The sequence below is a fragment of the Alexandromys fortis genome, unplaced genomic scaffold (genome assembly GCF_014885135.2).
Source record: "Alexandromys fortis isolate MF-2015 unplaced genomic scaffold, M_Fortis_MF-2015_v1.1 scaffold_55, whole genome shotgun sequence".
Lineage (NCBI taxonomy): Eukaryota > Metazoa > Chordata > Mammalia > Rodentia > Cricetidae > Alexandromys > Alexandromys fortis.
Genome location: NW_026067936.1, coordinates 147,406 through 173,622, shown reverse-complemented (window position 1 = coordinate 173,622; position 26,217 = coordinate 147,406). Strand labels below are relative to the sequence as shown.

General features: G+C 43.0%; 1 protein-coding gene across 1 annotated transcript; it reads left to right on the top strand.

Annotated features, from left to right (window-relative positions):
• The first annotated feature begins 796 nt into the window (after window positions 1–796).
• Window positions 797–25,761, top strand: Polb (DNA polymerase beta). The gene is made up of 14 exons (XM_050146727.1): window positions 797–956; window positions 1,141–1,198; window positions 5,482–5,548; window positions 9,753–9,827; window positions 10,511–10,569; window positions 12,354–12,403; window positions 15,133–15,184; window positions 17,521–17,575; window positions 17,656–17,728; window positions 18,034–18,104; window positions 18,205–18,291; window positions 23,147–23,211; window positions 24,020–24,159; window positions 25,500–25,761. The coding sequence occupies exons 1-14, from the start codon at window positions 896–898 to the stop codon at window positions 25,592–25,594; spliced, it is 1,008 nt and encodes a 335-aa protein (XP_050002684.1). The 5' UTR covers window positions 797–895; the 3' UTR covers window positions 25,595–25,761.
• Window positions 25,762–26,217: the final 456 nt, after the last annotated feature.

Sequence of the window (26,217 nt, the reverse complement as noted above, 5' to 3'; positions counted from 1 at the left end):
ATGGGTAGAAAGCTACTTGCTGTTCTGGTTTTACCACCCACACTGTCTTTCCTGCCAATCCTCAAATCTCTGTCCCAGTGAACTTGTTCCAGTTTGCGCAGAACTTTGTAGCTGTTGCTTTGGGGGTGGGCCTTCCTGCTTCTACAGGGACTCCACCCCAGTTGTTATCCTCATGCCCCCCTCGTCTTCACCATGACTCTGCATGGTCCCTTTTATGAGAGAGGTATTTTTTTAAACATTCTCTCTAAATCACTTGCTGCAATTGCAGTTACTATGAACCCCATGAGGTACACTTACAAATATAGCGCAGGTGTTATATTTCAATTCTAGCAAATTGTAAGGTTTTCCCATATAAGCTGTGCGGTATGAGGGCTCCTTGCTGATCATCCAGGTCAGACACTTCCTGTGGTCTTTTCGTAACTTTAGCTCCTCCCACAAAAGGCATGGGTATTTAATAAGACAAAACACATCTCCAGCCATTGGTTGACCAAGTTTTGGTTGGCGTATTTCATTCCCTGTTTTACCCGGTGCCCAAGAGCACCGAGCAGCTCTTGGATCCTGACAGCCGACCTGGTGCTGGGAGTCCTCACATAAAGTACAGGCCACGCCTTCCACGGCTGTTGCCCACAGCAGCCGACGTCCACCGCCTTCTGCACCTCTGGCTCTAAAGCGGACTGCTCTCCTACCCGGAGAGCAGATTTAATCTCAGGTTAACCCACTAAAGGGGTAACCCTGACCTCCCCACTCCCCGCCGCCGAGGGATTCCCTGCTTCTGCCCCGGCGTCCGCTAAGCTCCGCCCCGCCCCGCCGCCTGGCGCGTGACGTCACCGCGCTGCGCACTGTCAGGAGCCGCCATTGTCCCACCGGTGGCTCCCAGGTGCGGGTTCCCGGCACCATGAGCAAACGCAAGGCGCCGCAGGAGACCCTCAACGGCGGCATCACAGACATGCTCGTGGGTGAGTCCCGGGCCGCCCTCCGGTGCCTCTTCTCAGCCGGGCCTCGCTGCTGTCTCCCTGGTCGCAGCCGCCGCGTCCGTGCCGGCCACGTCCGTCCCGGGAGGAACCCACCCACACCCCCTTCCCGGGACCGCCGTTCCCGGCTGTGCGCCTGTTTACTCGAGCTCTTTGTTGTCTTTTTCAGAACTCGCAAACTTTGAGAAGAACGTGAGCCAGGCAATCCACAAGTACAACGCGTACAGGTACGTTGTAAGCTGCCGCTCCTGGCTGAGGGAGTCTTTTAGCAGGGATGGGGTGACGGGTGTCCAGGGACTTTTGGACGATCAGAGGGAGGGTTTAAAAAACGAAAAACCGAGTGGCAACTTTATTTAACGTGTACAGAATTTTGACTGCGTCTTATAGAGTTGATTCAAGTGAGTTTCCAATTTGGACTGAAAGTAGATGTAGTAATACAATGTAGCTTTAAAACAATGAACAGCAGCAGATGCGCTCTGTCTCACGGAATAGCTGTGGCCAGCACTCGGGAGGCAGAGGCAGTCTCATCTATAAGTTCTAGGCCATTTTGGCCTGCAGAGCAAGTTCCAGGACAGCCAGGGCTACACGGGGAAACTCTGTCTCAAACAAAACAAAACAAGAAATAGCTGTGGTTCAAGAAAAGCACGTTTGTTCTGTTTGGACTGACTAATCCTGTCACTTTCTGAAAAGCATTGCCCATCCCACAGACCTCAGCAGGCACTCTCTGAGGTGCCTAGCCTGCATCCCCAGTCACCTACTTCTCCGACATCAGCTACTTAGCCTATAAACATGCCCAAAGCCCTCGGCTTAAACAAACCATCCTCATTTTCCCAAGCTAGCTCTTACCACCTTACAATTAGTGTGCGTTAGTAGCCTGTCTTATACCTGAATTTACTCAGGACTCATCCTTTATTAGTATTATATCTGCTATTCATTTTACTTTTGAGATTATTATTACATCATTTCCTCTTTCCTTTTCTCCCTCCAAACCCTACCATAGATAACCTTGATCTCTTTAAAATTCATGGCTTCCTTTTTTTTATTAATTATTGTTATAACTGTACATATTTGTATGTACATATATATTTCTAAACACATAAATATAACCTATTCAGTCCATATAACAGGGCTGACCATTTGGTCTTGGATAACCGATTGGTTTACTCTTCTCTGGGGAAGACTATTGCTCTGCTCTCAGCGCTCCTTCATTTACTGTGTAGGTCTGAGGTCTTGACCACATTGGTGTGTCTATTATTTTCGTCCTTTTTCAGCTCATGTTTTAGCAGTCATGTTAGTGAGACTTTGTGGGTGTAGCTCCTGATATTATTATGTGACAAATCTCATCGCAAACTTCCTGATCCTCCTGCTCTCCCAATCTCTCCATTTCCTCTTCCACAATGTTCCCTGAGCCTGGGGTTTAGGAGTTGTTTTGTAGAGGAATCCGTTAGGACTTGGCTCCATGGCTCTGCAGTTTGATTGGTTGTGGTTTTTTTCTAATGGCCTCTGTCTATTGCAAAGAGAGGGAAAAGACTACACTTAGCTGGGGGTATAAGGATGAACATTTAGAATATAGTTAGGGATTATGCTGCTTTAGGAAAGAGGTGGTTATAGGTTCTTTGCTAGCCTGGGTAGTTGACTATGTTTCCAGTACCAGGCATGTTTTCCCTCTTGATGAGTGACTCTTACGTCCAATTAGAGAGCTGCTGGTTAGCACTAAGAAGTGCGTGTCTCTGCTGCACTCTTAGGGTTGTCCTGCCGTGCAGGTGGTCATCGTGGTTCATAGGAGTCTTAGCTGTGTGGGACTGTTGGTTGCCTCCCTCCTTTGGGAGCTTGCCTGGTTGCCTTCTGAGACCAGGAAAGCTAGTCTTCAGAGAAGGGACATTCATGTTAGTTCCAGCTCAGAGGCCTGTGTCTGAGGTGCATGGTGTCTTCAGGAATAGGGACTTTTCTTCTACCTCTGGGTTGCCACCAAAGGCAATAGCCTGTATGTTTGGGGGAGTCTCTAGGACAGCCCTGGCCAAAAACTCAAAAGAGGGCTTTTTGTGCCTGGCCTTGGATTTTTGTTAGGTGTGTTTTGGCAGTTGGAGGGGGCATTGTCTGCCCAGATTTTAAACTATGTGTGTATATTTATGCAGACTTACATTTATTATAGGCAGGTTTTTTTTTTTTAGGAAAATGTTAATGATTCCTTATGGCACTTTCAGACATGCATACTGTTATTTTATCCTTCTTCTGTATTTATCTCTCCTCACTCCCTAATTAGAGCCCCACCTTTTTCTCTCACTCCTCACCCTGTCATCACACCTTGCTATTCTTCCTAATGCTCCCCCAAAGCCTCTACCCTACCTGGTTTGCAGTTACTCCAGGGTATGCACTCACATCTGAAGATTTGGAGCTAGGAGCCTCCAGGGAGAAGAACACGTGATATTTATCTTTCTGGATCTGGGTTACTCAGTATGACCTTTTCTAGTTACATCCATTTACTTGCAAAGTTAGTGCTTTCATTTTTGTTTTATTTTGCTGTTGTTTGTTTTGTTGTTATTGTTGTTTTATGCAGGGTCTTTCTATATATCTTTGACTTTGCTGAAACTCATTCTGTAGACCAGACTAGCCCCAAACTCACAGAGATCCTACTGTGTCTACCTCCCAAGTGCTAGGATTAAAGGTGTATGCCACCACATCCAGTTAATTTTTTTTATAACTGAATAGTATTCTACATTCTTATTATCCATTTGTTGACTGAAGAACATTTAGGTTGCTTCCATTCCCTTGCTGTTGTAAATAGAGCAGCAGTGAACATGACTGAGCAAGTGTTCTTTGGCATGTACCGAGGAGTGTTGTAGCTGGGTCATATGGTAGGTTCCTTTTTAGCTTTTTGAGAAATTTCCAGGTTACTTCCCTGAGTGGCTGCACTAGTTTGCAGTTCCACCAACGTGAACTAGATTCCTGTCTCCCCTCACTTTCTCCAGCATTTGTTGTTGGTTGTTTCGTTGACCTTTGCCATTCTGACTGGGTTAAGATAAAATTTCAAAGTTGTTTTGATTTTCTTTTTCCTAATTGCTCGAGATTATGAACATTTTTGAGATATTTCTTAGCCATTTTTATATTTGTTTGAGCTCTCTGTTAGATCCCTAGCCTATTTTTTGAATAACTCTGGTTTGGTTTTGTTATTGTTGTTCATTAGGTTGGTTTTCATTATTATTTGTTTTTTTGAGTTCCTTGTATTAATCCTCTGTCAGGTGTATAGTTGGCAAAGATTCTCTCCCATTCCATGGCTTCCTCTTCACCTGATTGTTTCTTTTTTTTTTTTTTTTTTTTTTTTCTCCGAGACAGGGTTTCTCTGTGGTTTTGGAGCCTGTCCTGGAACTCGCTCTTGTAGACCAGGCTGGTCTCGAACTCACAGAGATCCACCTGCCTCTGCCTCCCAAGTGCTGGGATTAAAGGCGTGCGCCACCACCGCCCCACCTGATTGTTTCTTTAGCTGCACAGAAGTTTTAGTTTTATTAAATCCCCTTGTCAGCTGTTGGCCTTCATTCTTGGTCAAATGGATTCTTACTCAGAAATTCCTTTCCTACACGTTTATCATGGGAGGGGGCTGCCTATGTTTTCTTCTAGAAGTTTTAGGTTTTCGACTTCAGGTTTAGGCCTTTGGAGTTAGTTTTGTTCAGGCTGATAGTTGCGCATCTGTTTTCCTTCTGCTGCTTGTGGACGTCCAGTCTCCCAGCAGCACTGGTAGAGAATGCTTTCTGAATCTGTACCATATGAAGGATGCTGATTCAAAGCTTGCACCACCTTCTGGAGAGCCTCCAGGCTGCTGCCATCTAATTGATGCTGTAACTGTGTCTTCAAAGTGCCATTCTGTCTTGCTATCAGGCCATCTGCTTCAGGATGGTAGGGAACACGGTGAGACCAGTGTCACACTTGGTCTGGCTGTGAAGTGAGTCCTCTGGTCAGAAGCAATGCTGTGTGGAACACTGTGATGGTGGATAAAGCATGTAAGCCCATGGATGGTAGTTTTGTCAGAAGCATTGTGTTCGGGAAAGGCAAATCCGTAAACTTAACAAGTATCTACTCCAGTAAGGCAAAGTGTTGTCCTTTCCATGGAAGAAGTGGTCCAGTGTAGTCAGCCTGCCACCAGGTCTGTGGCAGATCATTCTAGGAAATGCCGTATCTGGGGCTCAGTGTCGGTCTCTGCTGTTGGCACACCTGGCACCTAGCAGCTGTAGCCAGGTCAGCCATGGCAGTCCATGTTGTCGAGCCCACGCATAGCCTCCGTCTTCTTCCCCAGATCCTTTTCTCACCAATTTCCCATCAGGCTCTTTCCAAGTCTTTGAACATCCAGTGATCCAGTTTTAAGTTTTTACATAGTAGAAAACAGCTATATTTGTAAAAAATAAATAAATAAATTATGTGGGTATTTGTGTGTTTATTTCAGTTAAGAAAAAAATTAAGTGTTTGCTGGATTTTCAATCATTTTTCTTTTTTTTTCTCCCTCCCCTTTTTTGTATAGAAAAGCAGCATCTGTTATAGCAAAGTACCCACACAAAATCAAGAGTGGAGCAGAAGCTAAGAAATTGGTAAGCTTAATGAGTATGTAGTTGAAGAGTTCATACGTGTAAACATTTGATATGTTTCCATAAAATGAACTCACTTCTCTGCAGTGCCTTTGACCACCACAGACCAATTTCATTGCTCCTGGTTTCTTAGAATAGTATTAATACTTTTATTTGGAAAGAAGACATTATGCAGTCTGTTTCCTTCCTATACTTTGCCATATGCACTCATTCTCAAGCTGAAACTCACCTTAAATGTGAGTCCTTCAGACGACCATAGGCACAGGGAATGCTATTAGTCTGGTTCTAGGAGTCCCTCAGCCATCCTGTGATTCCCAGGAATTTGTGTGGGTTAGTACTCTCTAGTAGAACTCACCAGCCAGCCTGCACCCTGTATTAGGGTAGCACTGTTGTCTAATTTCTGTGAGGCCAGAAGTGTCACGGTTCCTAGAGAGCCACATGTCTCGGTGATTTGTGATCTCATGGAGAATATCCGGGGCATCTGCCTGTTGATGTTCTTTCTCATCCAAGCCTCCCGAAGTAAGCTGCAGTTCCTCACATTTAAGGACCATACCTGACTTCTCCTTTGTTGATGAGGCCAAGCTGACCTGATCTTTGAATGGTTCGGGTACTGAGATCGTTGCTTCTCCCCATAGTTTATGTTTCATAAAAGCCCTCTGGACTTGAACTACTGCCACGTGGTTGTCCTTGACATTCTCAGAAGAGCCTTGGGATTATGAACCATTTCTGTCCTTATATTTTCATTGTTTGGTAATTCGGTAAATCTGGTACTCTTATAGCTGAAAGAGGAACTTCACATCAATCACGTGTCACATCTTAACCTTGAATTTGTTACTTAACAACGCTCCAGTGTGTGGGTTTTAAATCCTTTGTGCTGTAAGTTGATCTTTTCTAAATATACAGTAAGCAACCATGTTTTAAATGCACTGGACTTTAATTCTTGTTCTGTGTCTCTGTTTTGATGTAAATCTATTTTTTTTTATTTTTTGTTTTTTTCGAGACGGTTTTTGACGTAAATCTAAACAGTCGTTCCTATTTCCATTTGTCCTTTTATCACCACTGACAAGCCTTTTAGACCATTGTTGCAAAGAACCCAGTGATTTTTTTTTTTTTTAATTTTTCGAGACAGGGTTTCTCTGTGGTTTTGGAGCCTGTCCTGGAACTAGCTCTCGTAGACCAGGCTGGCCTTGAACTCACAGAGATCCGCCTGCCTCTGCCTCGGAGTGCTGGTATTAAAGGCATGCGCCACCACCACCCGGCAACCCAGTGATTTTTATAATGATTCTTGAAAACCTGATATAGGTCATCTCAATCTGAATATAGCCTCCAAAGCAATAAAAATAATCTAAAATTTTTATGACTGAACTTAACGTTAAAAATACTAATATTTTTATGATTTTATCTAACAATCTCAGACCAATCTGCTGTCTGGCTCCTGTGGATGCTTCTGAATAATTCTAGAAATCTGAGATTTTCAAAATGAGTTTTTTGCCTTTTATTCTGTTATGTTAGGTATAGAAATAGCCAGGGTCTGAATTGCTGGTGGCCAGTATGCTACTGAGTAAAATTATTCATTACTCTCTGTAAACAGTTTATCTTTTAATTATCCAGTTTATTTCTCATTAAAAAAATGAGAAGCCTGAGTCATTTCTTATATCTGATCTTCCTAAATCTTTTGTATACTTCTTGGTAAGTGTTCCTTTCCAAAGTTAAATATGTTCTCAGTAGTTTTTGAGGCTTTATAAATTATCGAATAAATACAGAACATAAAAAGGTGAGCCGGGCAGGTGGATCTCTGTGAGTTAGAGGCCAGCCTGGTCTAGAAGAGCTAGTTCCAGGACAGAAACCAAAAGCTACAGAGAAACCCTGTCTCGAAAATCCAAAAAAAAAAAAAGAGGTGAATGTGGGGGCAGACATTATGGCACATGCCTTTAATCCCAGCACACAGGACACAGGTGCAGGCCAGTCTTAATGAACCCAGGACCAGTTCGGTCTACATCAGAGCTCGGTAGTGAACCCTGACTTTTTTGGGGGGATGGGGAAGAAAGCAAGAAACTGAGTCATGTCATATTTTTGTGCATACTGGTGGTTTAAACAGGGCTGGCCAGATGGAGCAGTAGATAAAGGCGCTTGCTGCCAAGCCTGCTGAACCTGAATTCAGTCCTTAGGACCACGTAGTAGAAGGAGAGAAGGGACTCTAGCAGTTTGCCCTCTGACCTCTACGTGCACATTGTGGCGTATGTGCTTACACTCTCACCAATAATCACAAAACTTGGTTAATTTAGATTGAGACAAGATGCGCTGTTGTGCCTGTCAGATTACCAAGTGTGATATGACATGTGGACAGAAATGGTTACTGCTTGAGGTACAGTCTTTCTGATGCATCATTTGACGGAGTGTGTATATCTTTCCCCCCGTTTTTGAGACCAAGATCTCATTATGTAGCCTTGGCTGGCCTGGAACTCCCACCGATCCCCTGCTTCAGCCTTGGTAGAACTGGCATTAAAGGTGGCTCTATGAAATGTGTATATTTTGACCCAGGATTTTCACTTCAAAGACTTGGTCCTCATGGAGCTAATAAATAACAAGAATTCACTAGTTCTTAACCTTGAGCAAGTACATGCATAAGCACTGGGGAAATGCAGTAAAAAGACGGGATCTTTATTCTTTCATGGTTTACATTTGAGATGACTGCTATCTAGTATGGCAACCATGGGCCTCCTCTAGCCATTGAATTCTTGAAATGCGGTTACTGTAGCTGAAGAACACAAAGTCTCAAGTACAGTTAAATTGTCATGTGACTATTGTAATACTGGCAAGACCTCATGGATGTGTCAGTCTGGTAGTGATTCTCACTGGGGTGTCCTAGAGTAGTAGCCTCAGTGCTCTGTGGCAACATAGAAGTGCAGGTTGCTGGTCTTTCTACCTACCTAAGTCATAGCAAATCAGAAACTCTAGGGTGAGACTTGGTATTCTGTGTTTTAAGAGTATATTTGATTTTTTGTTGGTGGTGGTGATGGTTTTTCAAGATAGGGTTTCTCTGAAGCTCTGGCTGTCCTGAAACACTCTCTGTAGACCAGGCTGACTCAGATTGGCCTCCCTCTGCCTCCTAAGTGCTGGGGTTGAAGTTATGTACCACCACTATCCAGCTTTTTTTTTTTAATTAAAAAGAAAATTTTGTTATGTGTATATGTGTGTGGTTATGTGGGTTTATGTGCCCCATGTGGATACAGCAGCCTATGGAGGCCAGAAAAGGACATAGGAGTCCCTGGAACTGAAGTTACAGTTGTGAGCCACTCTGTAGGTGCTGGGAACTGAACATGATCTTCTGCAACAGCAATCAATGCTCTTAGCTGTTGAGCCGTTTCTCTAGTCGCAATATATCTACTTTCTCTTAACACACTTAAACAGATTTATTTTACCAATAAATACTGTGGTTTTGTGGCTGCATATTAGTTCATTTTATGAATTTATTTAACAGATACCCTACTTGTGAACCTTAGATTGGTTTTCAAATATTTGACAAAATTATAATGGTACCATGGACAACCCTGTTCTTAGAGAGTCTCAGTTAAATAAATAGTACAAGCGAATGTTAAAGGATGGGCGTACAGGTGATTTTTTTTCCTACTTAATTTTTAGAGCCATGAGATTAATAAGCAATCTTAACACTGTGTGTAACTTTATTTTCACATTTCCCTCTTTTTTTTGGTTAAAAATTGTTTGCATTAACCTATGCGTGTGTGCAGTGGTACACACGGAGGTGGGAGGACGGCTTGCAGGAACTGTTTCTTCTTCCACCATGTGGGTTCCACGGGTTACACTCGGGTCATCAGGCTTGGCAGCAAGTGCCCTTACCCACAGAGCCATCTTGCCAGCCCCATTTTCTCAGTTCTCCATAATAAAAGTAGGGTGCTTGTGTGTACTGGGAGCACGTCCAGGTCCTCTTTCCCACTGACCTGCATTTCCAGCCCCCAGAAGTTAATTCTGTGTAAACAAGAGTCATTTAAAGTTATTTACTAGGCTTTCTCTGTCCATCTTTTAAGCATTTTATTCTGAGGAGTTTCTTCCCAGTGATTTCTTTTCCATACCTTCTGCTTCAGAACTTGTCCAATAACCCCTTGCTTCTTACTCCTCGGTGTTATCTTTTAGTGATTTGGTAGACATTATATTTATATGACTTCTTTATTTTTAATTTTCTGTGTAGCCGGGAGTAGGAACAAAAATTGCTGAGAAGATCGATGAATTTTTGGCAACTGGAAAATTGCGTAAACTTGAAAAGGTAACATTTTAATTAAATTCTTTGTTCCTCCCTTATGGCACAGAGCAGAATAATTGACGTAATTCACCTTAGACCCAGAAGCAAAAGTGATAATTGGCGTTAAACATCCTATTTTTTAAAATGTTGCTTCTGTAACACTCCGTGGGCCTCCCATTACCGTATGTGGCCCTTGAGAGACTGTCTGGTAGAGTTGCCTCTCATTGTCCCATTCAAAGTGATATGTCTTGATGAAAAAGCATTGTCATTCATTTATTCAGTCTGTGCCTGGACTCTTTTGAGCATTTTAATGGTTTTTGTTTGATTTTAATTTTTGATATAATTTTTGGTCTTTTGTGACTAGTCCTTTTAATAAAAGAATTAGAAAATTGAAAGCTGAAAGGGCAGTGGGTATTAAATGTTCATATTACAAAAGTAACTACACAAGGTGATCATTTGTAGTTCTCTAGATCTAATCATTTTACAACATATGTATAAAACCAAAACCAAGTACTGTGCGTATTGAATAAATTAGAGATGAGATGTCTTTACTACTCTGTTATCGCCCACAAGCTACTTAGGTCACGTGTGTTTTCTACAAATGCAATGATTTTGTGCTTTGCTTTTTGCATCTTGGTGTGTTTCCAATAAGATCACTTCAGTTCACAGAGCATTCCTAAGTCAGTAATAGATTGTTTTTCTTAAAGATTCGTCAGGATGATACGAGTTCGTCCATCAATTTCCTGACTCGCGTTACTGGCATTGGGTAAGAACTCTTTCCTAAGTAGTCAGGGCTGTAGATCAGTCTTACTATGATGTCACCCAAACTAAAGTACATGCTTCTTCCTTCAGAACTTGCACTTCTCCACCTACCTTCGGGCCTTTGCCCGTTCTGTTTGTCCTTGCATAGCGCGGGGATCTGCAGCTGGTCCTCGAGCTGCTGTTCTGTTAGCCCACCCAGGGCAGGTAGTGTTGGCACCTTCCCGAACCAGCCTGGTTCCCAGACAGTGCTTTCTTCCCCCCAAACCCAGCACTTGCTTCTGCGTCTTTTTATTGTAGACTGTGTCTGCTGCATGTTTATCTTAAGAATTTCTTCACAGCCCTTTTTAAAATTTGGGCTAGTAAATTTTTTATCTTAAAGTTAATTTGGGGCTAGCAACAAAGAGAACTTCTTGAACACTGAATACTGCAAGTTTAGCATGGAATATTAGGCCTGTGGTACTTTATTCTTTCATCCTTATGAATCAAAACATTCCTTCAGCTGTATAATAGTTGCCTCATTAACTGACCTTTATTCAGGTTTTAAACATAATAACTGAAAATCAGCATGACTCCTCAGAGATCCGAAGCTACTTTTAAAATGTCTGTCTGAAGATAATTTAGGGAATATTTGGAATATTACCTTCTTTTTCAGGAAAGAAAACTGAAACACACATAGGAAGTAAGCAGCTTTTGCGTAACCAGAGTTAAAAACTGTCTTCTGGCTCCCTGTTCAGTTTTCTTCTTTGTCACGGTGCCTCCTAACATCAGTGTTAGTTTCTGCACCACATGTAATGTTTGCTAAGTCTCCCAGACCAGTGTGCTTGATATGTGTGTGTGCACATGCGCATATTTCTCCTTTTTTTTTCTCTTTATAATACCAAAAATTGACACAGTGTAAACAGGTTGGGAGATATAGGTGTTGTTCCTGTTGCCACTGCCAGCTAAATAGTTTACCATAACACATCACTTTATTGTTGAGCCCAGTCATTGCGGTGATAATCTATAAACTTAAAGTAGGTTTCATGACTGGCTTTTCCTCGTTTCTCATGGCTATTCATTGTGCTCATAGGAAGACCCAAACTAACCACCATGGCTTATGGAGTTCTATCGCAGGTGACCCCTGTGTGGTGGTTGGTGGTAATCTGTATCATCCTCTCATTCAGCCGTACTAATTTCCTTCTTGAGCAAGCCAAGCTCATGCTTATCTGTGGGTCTCTCATGAATTGTTTCTCCATCTGGATTTTTTTCCCTTTAGTCTCCCAAACAGCTGGCTTTTTGCCATCCATTTATCAGCTCAGCATCTCAGAGTCTGGACTTCCTATCCAGTTACACTGAGATGCTGCTGCTCTGTCATGTCATGCTGTGTTCATCTGCCTGACATTTTTCTTGTTTATGTTTATATCTGTTGTTTTTCTCTGCCTGCTGGCATAGGAGTGGGTAAATGCCAGCGCTGTTATTTGTCTTGTTTGTGCAGTGTCTCCAGCAGTGTGTGTGGGACTCAGTTGAGTTAATGAGTGTTCAAGGGCCCACATATCTGTGCTTGAACATTATGATAGCTAGCTGCTTAGGTGTCTTTTTATGTTCAAGTTCATGGTTGTCCATCAATTGACGTAAGATCCAAAAGTCTTTGGGTAAGATGAACATTAGCAAAGAAACCGTGCAGCATTTAGCAAGTCTTGTTTACCTTAATAAAAGCTCTGTGCCTGACAATAAAAGGCATAATTGATTATCTTAAAAGCCTTGAGTTTCACTTGATTCTGAGACGGTGTTTTGTTGTTGTTGTCGTAGGCCATCTGCTGCAAGGAAGTTTGTAGATGAAGGAATTAAAACATTAGAAGGTAAGTATCACGTATCACTAAGTCCAATTTCAATCTCCAACAAGGTCACCTTGAAAGTCCCATTCTCAGTAAACAAATGCAGATAAAGAAATTGGTCGTCGCCGCACAGTAGAGAGCAGAGCTAGGGTGACATCCACCTTCCAGGCCTCGGCTTTTTTAGGTTTGCGACAAAAACCTGAGACAAGCAGGAAGTTGCTTTGTGTTGTACGAGCTGGAAAATGAGCTCTAAAGCCGCATCTGTGTTTTGAATCAGCAAATATAATAGCAAGCCAGAGAAAAACGGTAAGTAGCAGATAGATAAAACATTATCCAACCCCGACTTAGCACGTGTAGTGCAAATCAACTGGAGAAGCCCCTTTAAGGCAGCCAGGTGAAGTCCCCAGTGGAAAGAGTCCTGAAGAGAACAGTGTCCCGTTTGCAGAGTCTTATGAGTAAAGGAACAAATCTAGCAAGCAACAAATGACATCATCAGATTGGTGCCTCACAATAGCCGCAGAATCCGCTGAAGAAGTTGAAGCAGTCAGTTGGAATTCCTGGGGAAGCTTTTCTGCATGGATGAGCTTCCCATGGCTGAACCTCCAGCTTCTCTCTCTCACTGCAGGTGCTTTTATATCAGGGTTAAAGAACAGTGACCTGTGTTAGCAGTGATCTGCCTATCAGGGCTGTGTTCTTCCTCTCAGGCTGTTTTTCCCCTTGTCACAGAGTTAAGAGGGCCTTGAAGGACTCTTTGAGCTGCATGTGCTTCGGTCTGAAATGGAGGGACCAGGGGAAGGGGAAGCATCCCTGCTTTGAAAGTTAGCTTCTTAGTAAACTCAAACAGCACATGATAGACTTCTCAGCTTAAAGACAACTAAGTAGAGATTATTTGACAATTTTTAGAAGTTCTAAATTGCTTGCTTCTAAACAGTGTTTAGACAGTACATCTTAGACTAAAAGCTAGATTTTGTATGTTGACAGTGTTTCTTTTAGAGATGCACGGTGCTGTTGGAGGAATGTTTGCTTTCCAAAAATGGGGGGGGGGGGCGGTTAGAGCCTAAACCAGACAGTTTAGTATATTTTTCTAACCTAATGTAAGCACCTTTTAAATGTAGCTTATCTCCTCGTGCTTTCCCGAGAGTACCTGTGGATCCATTAGCACACCCATGGGATGTTTACTGTGCCACCCTTAGCACAAGATGAAATATTGGTGTGAGTTTGGCGACTTTTAAGCTACGCAGATAGGTTAGGTGGACAGAGTTTGGAAACTGATGGAGGTTTAAATGCCACTCCCAATACATTATTGCAGTGAGTGAGCTTAGTTCTTCAGTTTCTGGACCATGTGGTAGGTGTTTCTGACTCATAGGTTCGATATCGTAACAAGGTAAGGCACTTAGAGTGTTTGGTGAGTAGTAAACACTTAAGGATGGTAACATACTTGCAGGAACTTTATATTAGTGATACTACTTATGAGCCAAATTGTCAGAAAATAAACTGCCTGTATGTCTCAGGAGAATTTTGTATTTTTTTGCTTGTAACATAAACTGTTTATCAATCAGTGAGATGATTGTTCAAAAGGGTCAAGAACTTGTGCCTTTGACAAAGTTATCCACCTGGTAACGTCTAGAATCTCCTAGTTTTTATATTTCATAATTCACATGTGTAATATAATGGTGACTGTGTACAGACTTGTAATCCTTTCCATTTCATGTCAGATGTTTGGGAGTGTTTTTTCTGGGAGGTAGTGTATGTTCATGTGTCATAAATATGCATATTCTCCATTTCTTCATAGGAAACTTATGTATCTATCAGTATACTGGTGATTAGACAAATTATATTTGAAGCTTTTTCTTTAACAAGAGCTGCTACTACATTCATGCCATTCACATTAATATTACAGCATTTGCAGAGTAAACGATAAAGATGATGCCCCCTCCCCATTTTAGCACATGTCTTCACAAATTCATCTCAAAGCAAGCTGAACAAGGCAGCCAGCACGTTTAAGAAGACTGAGTGTAGACCGGACATGGTGGCGGACACCTTTAAACCTAACTCTTGGAAAGGCAGAGGCAGGCCGACCTCTGAGTTCAAGGCCAGCCAGGACTACACAGTGAGACTCAGTCTCCAAAAAAAAAAAAAAAAAAACCTTAGGAAACTGTGGTGACAGTATAGTAAGCGATGTTAGATCTGCTTACCGTGTTTTAACTACGACCAGTAAGATTGCCTCTTATCCCTTGTTTGCTTTGTGTACTCTTTCATCGACTTCAAGTTGAAATTTTGATGTATTACATAAAAATGATCTTAAAACCAGCTGTTTGCAGCATTGATTTGAAAAGTGTTTTCACTAGTTCTCAGTGTCCTTAGGGTTTAGTTCTCAGTGTCCTTAGGGTTTAGTTCTCAGTGTCTGCAGGGTTTAGTTCTCAGTGTCCGTGGGGTTTAGTTCTCAGTGTCTGTGGGGTTTAGTTCTCAGTGTCCGTGGGGTTTAGTTCTCAGTATTTGTGGGGTTTAGTTCTCAGTGTCTGTAGGGTTTAGTTCTCAGTGTCCGTGGGGTTTAGTTCTCAGTATTTGTGGGGTTTAGTTCTCAGTGTCTGTGGGGTTTAGTTCTCAGTGTCCGTGGGGTTTTTCCATCATGTTTTGAAAACCATTTCAATATCTTTTTCTTCAGCGTAGTTCTTTGTAGGAAAGGTAAAGAAGTTTAATATCTTTTCTAAAATGTATTCAAACTAAGCACCTCAACTTTATCTTCTATTCAGATCTCAGGAAAAATGAAGATAAATTGAACCATCATCAACGAATCGGGCTAAAGTAAGATAGCTAATTTTGATACTTGAGATGTAAAAGCTTTCAGAGACATTCTACTTTACTTTTTGAGATTATAAAATACTAGTATTTCTCCATTTCCTCTCCTCCCTCCTTCACAGAGACCTCGCCTTGCTCTCTTTGGAATTCCTGGCCCCTTTCTTCAACAGTTGTTACATATTCGTGTGTAGACATTCTGTCGTACACCATAACCTTTAGATGTAGCTAAAGTCAACCATTTTTCTATTCAGAAATGCTAAAATTTGTTGCAGAGTCTTGCAAAGTTTTTATATTTTATTATTACATTCTAGCCTTTTTTTTTTTTTTACTTTGAGAATTCCTTTCATTCTCTCAACTCTAATTGGGGAGCAGCTTCCTTTTAAATACAGAGAACTGAGATCTGAGCACAGCAGATAGCCTTTGGGTGTTCACTTCCTGTTTATATCATGCAAAACCGGGTCTAGGGAAAAACTGTCAAGTGGTGAGGTGTGGCTCTCTGTTGGTGGGGGTTGTTATTTGAGACTTGGTTTCACCCTGCACTCCTTTTGTAGCCCAAGCTGGTCTCAGACTTGGGATTCCCTTGCCTCAGACTACCCAGACCTGAGATACTGCACCCAGCTCAGGTAGCTCTTCAGGAGCTTACTCCCAGTCTGAGAAGGACATGCTGCATGTACAGTTTACATGAGTATAAGAAAGATTTCAAATACGAATGACAGTGTAGTATGTCAGCATCGTAATGGTTTTGTGTAGCAGGTGCCGCTTACAGTGTTGGTATACTAGCACTGTGTGTGGGTATCTGGTGTTACATAATCTTAATTTGTTCCAAATTGCATTTTTTCCTGATTATGCCTTGCGATTCCTTGCATTTGTGTAGTCTATGGATAACCTGAATTAGGGGGATTTTTGAGGTATTCTGAAGAGCCTAGGTACCCAGAACTATTCTGGACACATGCACAATCATTCTTAGGCATATGTGTAGACACTATTTTGTGCTAAGATATCATCCTATTGGCCTTCCTGAGATACAGTTTATGTGTTATGCAGTAAACCTGTGTAAAATACACAGTTGGATAACTTTTAATATATTTACAGGGTTGTGCAACCACTATTCCAGTCAGTTTTAGGACATCTTTTTTACCCTAAAGGACCCTAGTATGTTCTTCCCCATTTGACCCTCACACACTTCTCTCCAAGCTCAGAAACCAGGAGCCTTTCTATCTATGCAACTTCTCCTGTTCCGGATGGTCCACACATCCTTCATGACTGGCTTATTCACTCAGCATCTTATTTTCTTAGGTTCATCCATGTTGTGGGGTACTATATAAAATACAAAAATTTTGAAAACTATTGATATAACTTTCAACTGATGTATAAAAACAAAATTACAGGGAGGGAGAGAGGACTGGGGTTGGTATGTAAAATGAATAAAGATTGGGTTTTTTTTTTTTAAAGGGAAAAAATGAAGACGTTAAGCCGAAAAAAATTGTACATATTTATGGGGCTAAAAACAAAAGTTGCATATATTTATGGGATATCATGTTTTATTACATGTGTATATTGCATAACATTTTGTTACAACATGTTTTGTTACATGTATACATTGTATAATATTTTAAATCAGGGTAAACATACCCATATCCTAAACATTTATCTTTTTCATGTTGTAAACATTCAAAATTCCTTCTAACTTTTTGATGCTGTGTGTTATCATTATTTAGAAAGGAAATAAAACCATACATAGATTCTTTAGCATCTAGCTACCCTCAGGGCAGGAGCACATCAGAGCCTCCGTTCTGTTTTTAGTTTTTAGGTGCTTTGACCTTTAAACCTTTAGCTTACCAGCAGAGAGTAGTCTGCTTTGAAAGCATGAAGCAATAATTTATATATAATTACTGTAGTTTGTGTTGTTTGTTTAGCTTTGTTTAAACTGGATCTCATGTGTCCTGAACTGGCCTTGAAATTGCTTTGTAACAAGCCAGAGAGCAATGACCACCCCCTAAAGTGCTGTACTTGCAGGCATGTGCCACCACACCTGGTTTGTGCAGACCTGGGAACTCAGGTCTGAACCAGCAAAAAGTCTACCAACTAAGTTTTGTTCTCAGCCCCATTTCTTCATTCCTGCTGTGTGAATGCGAAGTCTGAAATTTACAAATGATTCTGTTCAGGACTTGAACTAATAGAATAGACAGGAATAGAGTCCTTCTCCACACCTGCCCTGGCTTTCTTTTCAGTGAATTCTAGTCTTGATTTCTGAGTATGATCTGCTTAAATGCTTATTTGGGGGCAATTTTTAAAGAGATTAAAATTATACAGAAATCTCTCCACTTGCTCTGTCTTCCTAGATATTTTGAGGACTTTGAAAAAAGAATTCCTCGTGAAGAGATGCTGCAGATGCAAGTACGGCTCCTTATGTGTTCTCCATTAGTGTATGGGTGCCTTTTGTTTTTTGAGCACTGACCTAGCTTTTCTTCTGTTAGGATATTGTACTTGGCGAAGTTAAAAGAGTGGATCCCGAATACATTGCTACAGTCTGTGGCAGTTTCAGACGAGGTAACATACTTCACAGTCTTGAGTTATTCGTGACTTGATGGTAAAGTCGCTAGTATATGTGACAATGTGAATTAAAAATATGTAATTTGTGTCACTTCATGGACTAAAACCCATAGTATTAGTTAAGTGTGCTTATTCATGAGTGGAAATATGTAAAACTATTGTTTATCCCATATCCTGTTGTTTCTGTCAGTACACCTGAGTAGTAGAAGGTTACCCTGTTGGAAGTAAGGCGTGTGTATGTGTGTCTTCTATTTCATTCTAGCTTGGCCTAGTTAGTAGGTCTTTGTTCTTTGTTATCATAGGGGCAGAGTCCAGTGGAGACATGGATGTTCTTCTGACCCACCCAAACTTCACCTCAGAGTCAAGCAAACAGGTACCTCAGAATGTCTAAGCAGATGTGATCCATCTTACAATGAGGGAGTTTTCTTGTTGTAACAGTATTCTTTTTTTATTTCTTGACTGTAACTATACAGCCGAAGCTGTTACATCGTGTTGTGGAGCAGTTACAGAAAGTCCATTTCATTACAGACACTCTGTCAAAGGGTGAAACCAAGTTCATGGTAAGTGTTTAAATATATCTGTGACTTGTAGTTTTCTGTTACCATCACAGATAGCTACAGGGTGTGGAGGTGCAAGCCTCTAATTCTAGCACGCAGGAGGCAGAGGCAGTAAGATACCTGTGAGTTTGAGGCCAGCCTGGTCTACATTGAAAGCTCCATTTCAGCCAGGGCTCCATACATAGAGAGATGCTGCCTCAAAACAAGAAGAAAAAGCAAATAGCATAACTCTGAGAGCTTGGTAAAAGTAATAGCAGGATTTTTCTTGTAAACTCTTTGTCAATAATTTGAATCTTCAAGATAAATATTATGCAGAATTTGCTCTTTAAAATTATTCATAATGACTGGCATGCAGTACTTTCTTAAAATAGTAAGTGATTTCATATTCTCTGAAGGTTTTTGAGAGAGGCTAGAATTGCCTGATTAGTAATCTGTTCCAGCAATTGGGGGAGAAGAGGAATCCAGGTTTATCATAGGACACACTGGAGAAGAACCATGCGCAAGTTCTCCTCTGGCTTCCATACTCCCACCGGTATGCTTGTACACACACACACACACACACACACACACACACACCACAATAAATAAAATAGTTTAAAGTAAATAGAAATAGGGTTTACATAAGGATCATTCTCTAAATCTTTAGTTTGATTTTCACTCAGAATGAGGGCGTATGTAATTTACATTAAGAAGCATTTAAAACATAAAAACATGTCTTCCAGATATGACATATAACGTACATGAACTCACAGAGAACGTGACAGCACACACGGTATCTGCGCAGGTTCAGACCATACAAATCCCAGCATGGAGACGGGGAAGTGGACAGGCACAAAGCCCCACCCCCACTAGAGTAGCTTTTTGCTGGTAAAGGGAATCTCACTGGACAACTCGACCACACTGCAGGACAGACCCTGTGTGTATGTGAATATTTTGTTTTGGTATTTTTGGTCTTACTGATAAATGTTTTTTTTTTTCTGTTTTGATTTTTGTTTCTTTGATTTTCCTTTTTTTCCTTTGAGAGAAAATGAAATTGGTGAGTAAGGAGGCAGGGAGAATCTGGAAGGTGCTGATTAAGAATTTTTTATGAAGTTGTAAATTGTCGTTATAGACCAGGGCATTTTCTGCTGTTTCTATGGCCTTTGTCTCTTCTTTCACAAATTTCTGTGACAGATACCTAGTGTTCAGAGTTAGTAAACAGAGGTTAAGGTATATGGTGTATATATTCTCGGGTAGTGGTGGATGTGGAGGCCAAAGGTCACTGTTGGGTGCTTCCTTCAATCGACTTCAGCTTATTTTCTGAGACACTCTGTCTCACTCTGGACTCAGAGGTTGGTATAGACTGGGTGCTCTATTAGCTCCATGGGTCCTCTTACCTTTGCCTCCCTAGTGCTGAGGTTATAGGGGTGCACTTTCCCTGCCATGGTTATAGACTCAAACCCAAGTCCTGCTGCTTGTATTGCAACCATTCTGCTTACTGTGTGTCTCTGCAGATCCTTTAGCTTTTTCTTTATCATATATTAACTACAGTAATGAGTTTCATTATAACATTTTTATGCATATGTGTAAGATGTTAATGACGTTCTTGTGTATGTGTGTGATATATTTTTATCATATCATTCCTTGTTACCCTTGGCTGTCCCCCCATGTCTACTCAATGATCTCCTTCTCCTTCCAACCAGTCCTCCTCTGCTTGCACATCTTCCTGTATTGCTGTTGTTTGCTGGCCCACTTCCTGGAGCATGAGTAGGGACTGTACATGCATGGGCCACTTAGCAGTGCCTAAACCACTAAGAGAGGAAGGAGACTACCTGTCACCACCATGAACACTGTGTAGATCCCTAGGAGAGGCTGAACCTCCTAGGCGTCTCTCCTTTGGCACCCTTTAACTGCCTGTTAGTCCTCAGATAGAGGTATGGCCTCATGAGCCTGTCCTCCCTCTACAACAGAATGGGGATGGGACCACTCTTGTGCAGGGATACTTAGGGCTACAGAGAGTTCAGGAGTGCAGTGCCCTGTCCCACCCTTCCTCCTGTCCGCTTTCTGCCAGTTCCCTGAACCTTCAGGGTGTGATATAGATGTCCCATTTAGGACTGATCACGATAGCTGCTCTTTCTCCTGCCATAGCTGCCACCTGCTGCAGAGGGCTTCTCTGCCTCATACCGAATGCAGCCCTGATGCTTAGAGGTGAATACTTAAGCACAGGAGCCAACCCAACAGGACCCGTGTCCTCTCCAAGCATGGCGTCTGACCAGGTTTCTAGTGCCAGATGTGATATTCCTCAAAGGGGCCAGCCTCATATCCGATTTAAAAAGCCATTGATTATCCCTAAGACAGTCATGCTAGTGTTTGGCAAGCGGGAAGGTCATTAAGGATGTCATCTGAGGGCTAAGTGTAGGAAGATGGACACTGCTGTAGGAGACCTAGAAAGGTACACGTGATGTCTTTTCACGGTGTGGGATCCTGCTAACAGCCGTGAACGTTTGGATGTAGATCTTGGAGTCCATTCCTCTGACTGTAGGATGCAGGAGCTCACTGTGCCGTGAGGGAGCCAGAGCTCTTGACCTTGGGTGGTTGTAAGAGACTGCTTTCCTTACAAAGGGGGAAAATCTTTTTTGGTTTTGTTTGTTTTTTAATTGTGAGGATCAAATTGAAAAGATCACTGAGGAGACATCAGCGGGTCAGGGAGTAGAAGTGTGACACACTCACAAGGGCAGTGTTCTCCTAGAAGGTGTCCTTGGAGGCAACAGACCTGCTGTTGTCAGCAGTGACACCCGGTTTCACTGCATTGACTCAATGGATGCTTGCTCTAGCACGGATGTCCCCAAGAACAGTCATGTGACTCTCAGGTAAACCTAGTTCCAGTCTAGAATCAAAGCTGACCAGTTGGTCAGAAAAAGTTTTACAAATCAAAACTGTCTGTGTCTTTGTTAGAAGGGACTTATTTTCCTAAAGAAAGCAAAAACTTGGCTACTTTTAGGTCTCTCAGATCAGGAATTCTGGCTAGGAGGGGAAAGAGCAGACACGGAGACTGCCAGCACTCAGAGATGTGTAGTCTTGGGTGTGCCTCCGCTGCTGCTTGTACCACACATTGAGAGTGAGGTGGCTCACAGAAGGGAGAAAAATGGTCTTTTACCCATGTAGACTACCGTGGGGTGACCGCCTTTTTCCGTTGCCTTCAGGTCCCCTACCAGAGTATAGCCTTGGCCAGAGTCCTTCATTTCCAGACAAGTAAGGCTTCCCATGAGAGCCTGACATGAACTCCCTAGCTTGTACTTTGCTGAGTCACAGCCCAGAGGCCTTTGGATCTCACTGAAGAGGCTTCTCAGCCAGATCCCGTCAGTTGTCAGTGGTCCAGGCGGCTGGCCACAGCACCAGAGTGAAGATGAGCCAAAGAGGAAAGGGTGACATCAGGGCCACCAAAATGTCACGCTGGGTACTGTAGTGACCAGCCCGAGTTATGGAGGTAAACATGTTTACGAGTCCGGGACAGTTTGTTTCCATTCAAGTGACAGTACAAGATATTTTGACTTCTCTGAGAACATAAAAGGGTTTATTTTAGACACTTGGTATGAAACCAAAATCTATGCAATCTAAGAATTTTACAGCAACACAGGAATTCTTCAACATTAGCACATCAGAAAATAAAACTAGCTTTGAGGAAAAGAACAAAGGCAGTTGAAACCCATTTCTACCACAGATGACAAGCCTGTGAATCCAGGCACCCTTAGCTGCCACTGAGCGAAAACTCAAGTGTAGAGAAGAAAGATGATCAGTCGTCTTTATTGTTTCTGTTTTGTCTCTAAGATTTCTCCAAACTTTTCTATATCATATTTAAACTTTCCTTGATTGTTCGTCACCTGTAATATTCTGCCTGTTCACGAATCAGATAATCTTGCTGTCCCCGAGTATTACTGGCAGCTTTCTCAGGGTGTTTGCCTTATGCATGATCTTTGTTATTGAGGTTTCCTTTCATGGTTGTTTTAGTCTCCGTCCTCAGGCCTGGTGCTTTCCTTGATAATCTCTAGTTTAGAACCCACAAAGGCCAGATCCTAGAAGCAGCATCCTTGTCTGCCCCCGTGTGGTTTGTTAGTTAGGAGTACAGCGAGAAGGTGAAGGTCGTACATCCTGTCCCCAGCACGACATGTCAGGAACATGGCTTTCTACAGTGTTGGAATTCACTGACTAATAATAATGTTTACAGACTACACAGATAGAGACTCCTCACAGACTGTGGTTTACCACACAGTTTTGATTCCCCAGCTGGTTAGATAAGATGTTAGCAAAGCTGGCTGGAGAGTTGCTGGAAGCATGCAGGACTGAGTAGTCATGGGGTCAGGCAGAGCTGCAGAAGCACCAGGACACCCAAAGCAAGGTCCAGGACTAGGTCTGAACGGTCAGGTGAACACACTGGGCATGCCCTGCCTGTCCATCCTTTAACACTTGCCCAGTAGAGACGCAACAAGTTCCTGGGACTCTGGACTGCACAGTGTTCAATGTCTCTTTTAAGTAGGGGCTTCAGGTTGATTAAGTTGCAGACCTGGTTTTAATAATCCAGGTGCCCGTGTGTTTACAAACGACATTTTCACCTGCAGGAGTTACTGCTCTGTCCTCGCGGGTGGTGCTGGGTAGGTGGGTGGTCTCTCTGCACAGCGGGATACAGTTGTGCCACCTCTGCATTTGTACTCAGAATGGAGCCAAATGCTGCTGTAACACAGAGTCACCGTAAGCAAGGCGGCCAAAGGCCACAGGTCGCGCCCTGGCCTCCATCCAGAGCCTAGACCTGCTGCTACACTGAAAGTGCGCATAAGCCTGAAGTGTGTACGCCATCTAAACATTGTTTAAAATATCCATGTAGGGTGTGTGCCAGCTTCCCAGTAAAGATGGTGAAAAGGAATATCCACACAGAAGAATTGATATCAGGTATGATTCAAATTGTGTTTGCTGAATCCTTTCCACTCCTGTCCTTGAGGCTGCAGACATGTGGGGATGATAAATTCTATGAATACTGAGTTGGCTGAACTGCGTACAGAAGGCGAATGTCCCCAGATGTCAGTTTCTCCAGATTTGCCCCTCAGCAGAGCAGCAGCCATAGCTGTCATGGTCTGCCGTGTTGTAGTAAGTGGGGCACCTTTTCATTTGTGCACACTTGCATTCCTTACTGCATGTGTAGCTGGAGCTTGGAGGCAAAAGCCTGGGCTCTGGCAGCCTGGACTTGCCTGTCCTCATACGTCAGATAAAGACAAGAATTGGTAAGAAGCTCGGAGAGATGGGTTCCATGTGTCCGCACTGGGAAGGACAGATAACAGCTGTTGACATCCCCGACTTAAGAGGGAAGAATTAGAGCAGGGCTAAGGGAGGTGAGACCCAGCACTGTCTGCTCTGGTGTTCTTGAGAGACGGTCACTTCATGAGTGCAGCCTCAGCCTCACAAGTACTTGCCCTTGACAGAAGGATGGCCTGCACTATTTGAGGGCCCCCATTCTGGAACCCCAGTGACCCAGGAGGTTAGGGGAAGGTTAAGGGCAATGGTGAAAGTAAAGCAGAAAGCACAAGACAAAGGCTAACCCGCTTTAGCTGTGAGTAGTGAGTGTTGTTAACAAAAGCCGCAGCTGGTAGCAGCCGAGTGACCAGTTGCAACCTAACGACCTGCTTTTCCTAGGATATGTACCACGTAGACTTACTTTGGCTAAACTTGAAATATGTGGTTTAAAAAGTTTTTTTCCCCTAAGGTTGATCCCCAAAGATCAGTATTACTGTGGTGTTCTCTACTTCACTGGGAGCGACATCTTTAATAAGAACATGAGAGCACACGCCCTAGAAAAGGGTTTCACAATCAATGAGTACACCATCCGCCCCCTGGGGGTCACTGGTGAGTATCCTGACTGCCTCAGCAGAGGAAGTGCTTTCCAGAGGTGCTCAGCTGGCCTTGGGGCAGCCTGGGCTTCTCGGCAAGTCTGAGGGCAGCCTAGGCTACATGAGCCCCCTCCCAAAAACTAGGCATTTTAATATAATAAAGTTTCTTAGAAGACTTTTTAGTGATCCTGCCATTTAATTGTAGCTCTTTTATGTTAATCCCACAGGAAATAAAAGCTATCTTTAGGGCCTCAATTGATGGTGCACAAGGCGAAAGTGATTTCCAGCTCTGTGAGAATAGACATAGCTTGACTGGTACAGTGCCTGCCCGCACACCCGAGGCCCTGTTTGACCCTTTCTTAGGATGAATGCTCATTGAAAGATCGTACTATGGAAGAGGTTCTGTTTGGCTGTGTCTGAGACTTGTGAAGAGCTTGGGTGTCCTTTCTTTCACTGACAACTGATGCCTGAGACTGTGGCAGCGACAGAGCAGGTGCCATCCCAACCATCCCCACCCTCACGGGGAAGAATAAAACAAAAAAAAATTACAAAATAATTCCTGGGTAATTATTCTCACTTCCTGCTTTAGGATTTAAAGAATAGGTGAGATGGCCCAGCAGTAAGGGCCCTTCCCACAGCGGATTTGATTCCTGGGACCTATGTGGTAGAAGGGGAATTGATGCCTGAAATCTGTTATCTTTCGTGTGTACTTCCTGTGGCATGCACATACCACATGTAGACATACGCATGTTTACACGGCACACAAAATCAATAGAGATCTTGTTTAACATTTCACAGCCTGCTGTGTAGTTTACTGGTATGTGGTAGTTTACTGGGGGAATGAAGCTTTGCCATTTTGTCCTAAGTGTTGCATAAGGCAGGACTTCCGTCTCGCGAAGACTGGAGCATGCTTTTCAAATATAAACATGCATACGGTTCACTTGGGTCCTCATTAAACGTGGCTAATTTCATGGGCACTCAGGCATCTGAATTTCATTCTGCAGCCCAGACTGACCTAGTCATGTACCGCCACACCCGACTTCTAAGTGATGTCCTAGCAGCTAGCTTAAGAGCCACGGTCTGGGTTGCAGAAAAACTCAAGAATAGTTTATGATGGGTACAACAGAGATCCAGCAAAAAAAGAGAATCATGAACTAGGGTGGCTTTCCTGGCCACAGTTGGGGTGCCCAGGGTCTGTTATACTGGTAACATGTTGCAAAACACGCATGCAGGCTTTTATCAGAAAGTGGAGACAGGCAGGCAGGGACTTCTCCCAGGTGGCTAAGTTCCTTTCCCCTGCTCGCAGTCTGCGGTAATTAACTTCCCAAACTACTTCTTTTCTCTCTCTACTTGCAGGAGTTGCTGGGGAGCCCCTTCCAGTGGACAGTGAGCAGGACATTTTTGATTACATCCAGTGGAGCTACCGGGAGCCCAAGGATAGAAGCGAATGAGGCCAGCCCCCCACCTCCCCAGCCCCCACCTACCCACCCCGGCTTTTCCCACTAGGAGTCCTAATTTATTTCTTAACCTTTGCTATGTAAGGGTTTTGGTGTTTTTAAGTGATCGCTTCTCCAGGCTTACCATGTACTGTAGTCAATAAAGCTCTTGAACTACTGAATACTTATTTTCTTAGCAGGTGTACTTAATTTAGTGTGGCGTTTATGAGCACAGTTCACCGTGGGTTTAGCAGAGACAAGTACGAGCTGGGGTGAGAGAAAGGTTAATGGGGATTTCATTTCTGCCCTGCATTGCAGCCCTGTCCTCCTCTTACTGTCTCCTGTTTCCTCTACCAGTCACTTGGCTCTCCCCGGGGTGCCCCGGACGCTGGTTCAGTGTTCTCTAGGAACTAGGGACTGCCAGGAGTGATGGCACACAGCATTCATCCTAGCACTCGGGAGGCAGAGATGGGCAGTCTACTCTGCAGAGTGAGTTCCAGAACACCAGCCCACCAGAGCTGCATAGTGAGACCCTGTCTAAAGATAGAAAAGGGCTGGAGAGATAGCTCAGCGGTTAAGAGCATTGCCTGCTCTTCCAAAGGTCCTGAGTTTGATTCCCAGCAACCACATGGTGGCTC

Bases quoted from the DNA above. Each gene is read 5' to 3' on its own strand.
- Polb (XM_050146727.1), top strand. From the start codon at position 896: ATGAGCAAACGCAAGGCGCCGCAGGAGACCCTCAACGGCGGCATCACA. The intron at 957-1,140 runs GTGAGTCCCGGG...TGTCTTTTTCAG, and splicing joins CATCACAGACATGCTCGTGG to AACTCGCAAACTTTGAGAAG. The intron at 17,729-18,033 runs GTAACATACTTC...TTGTTATCATAG, and splicing joins CTGTGGCAGTTTCAGACGAG to GGGCAGAGTCCAGTGGAGAC.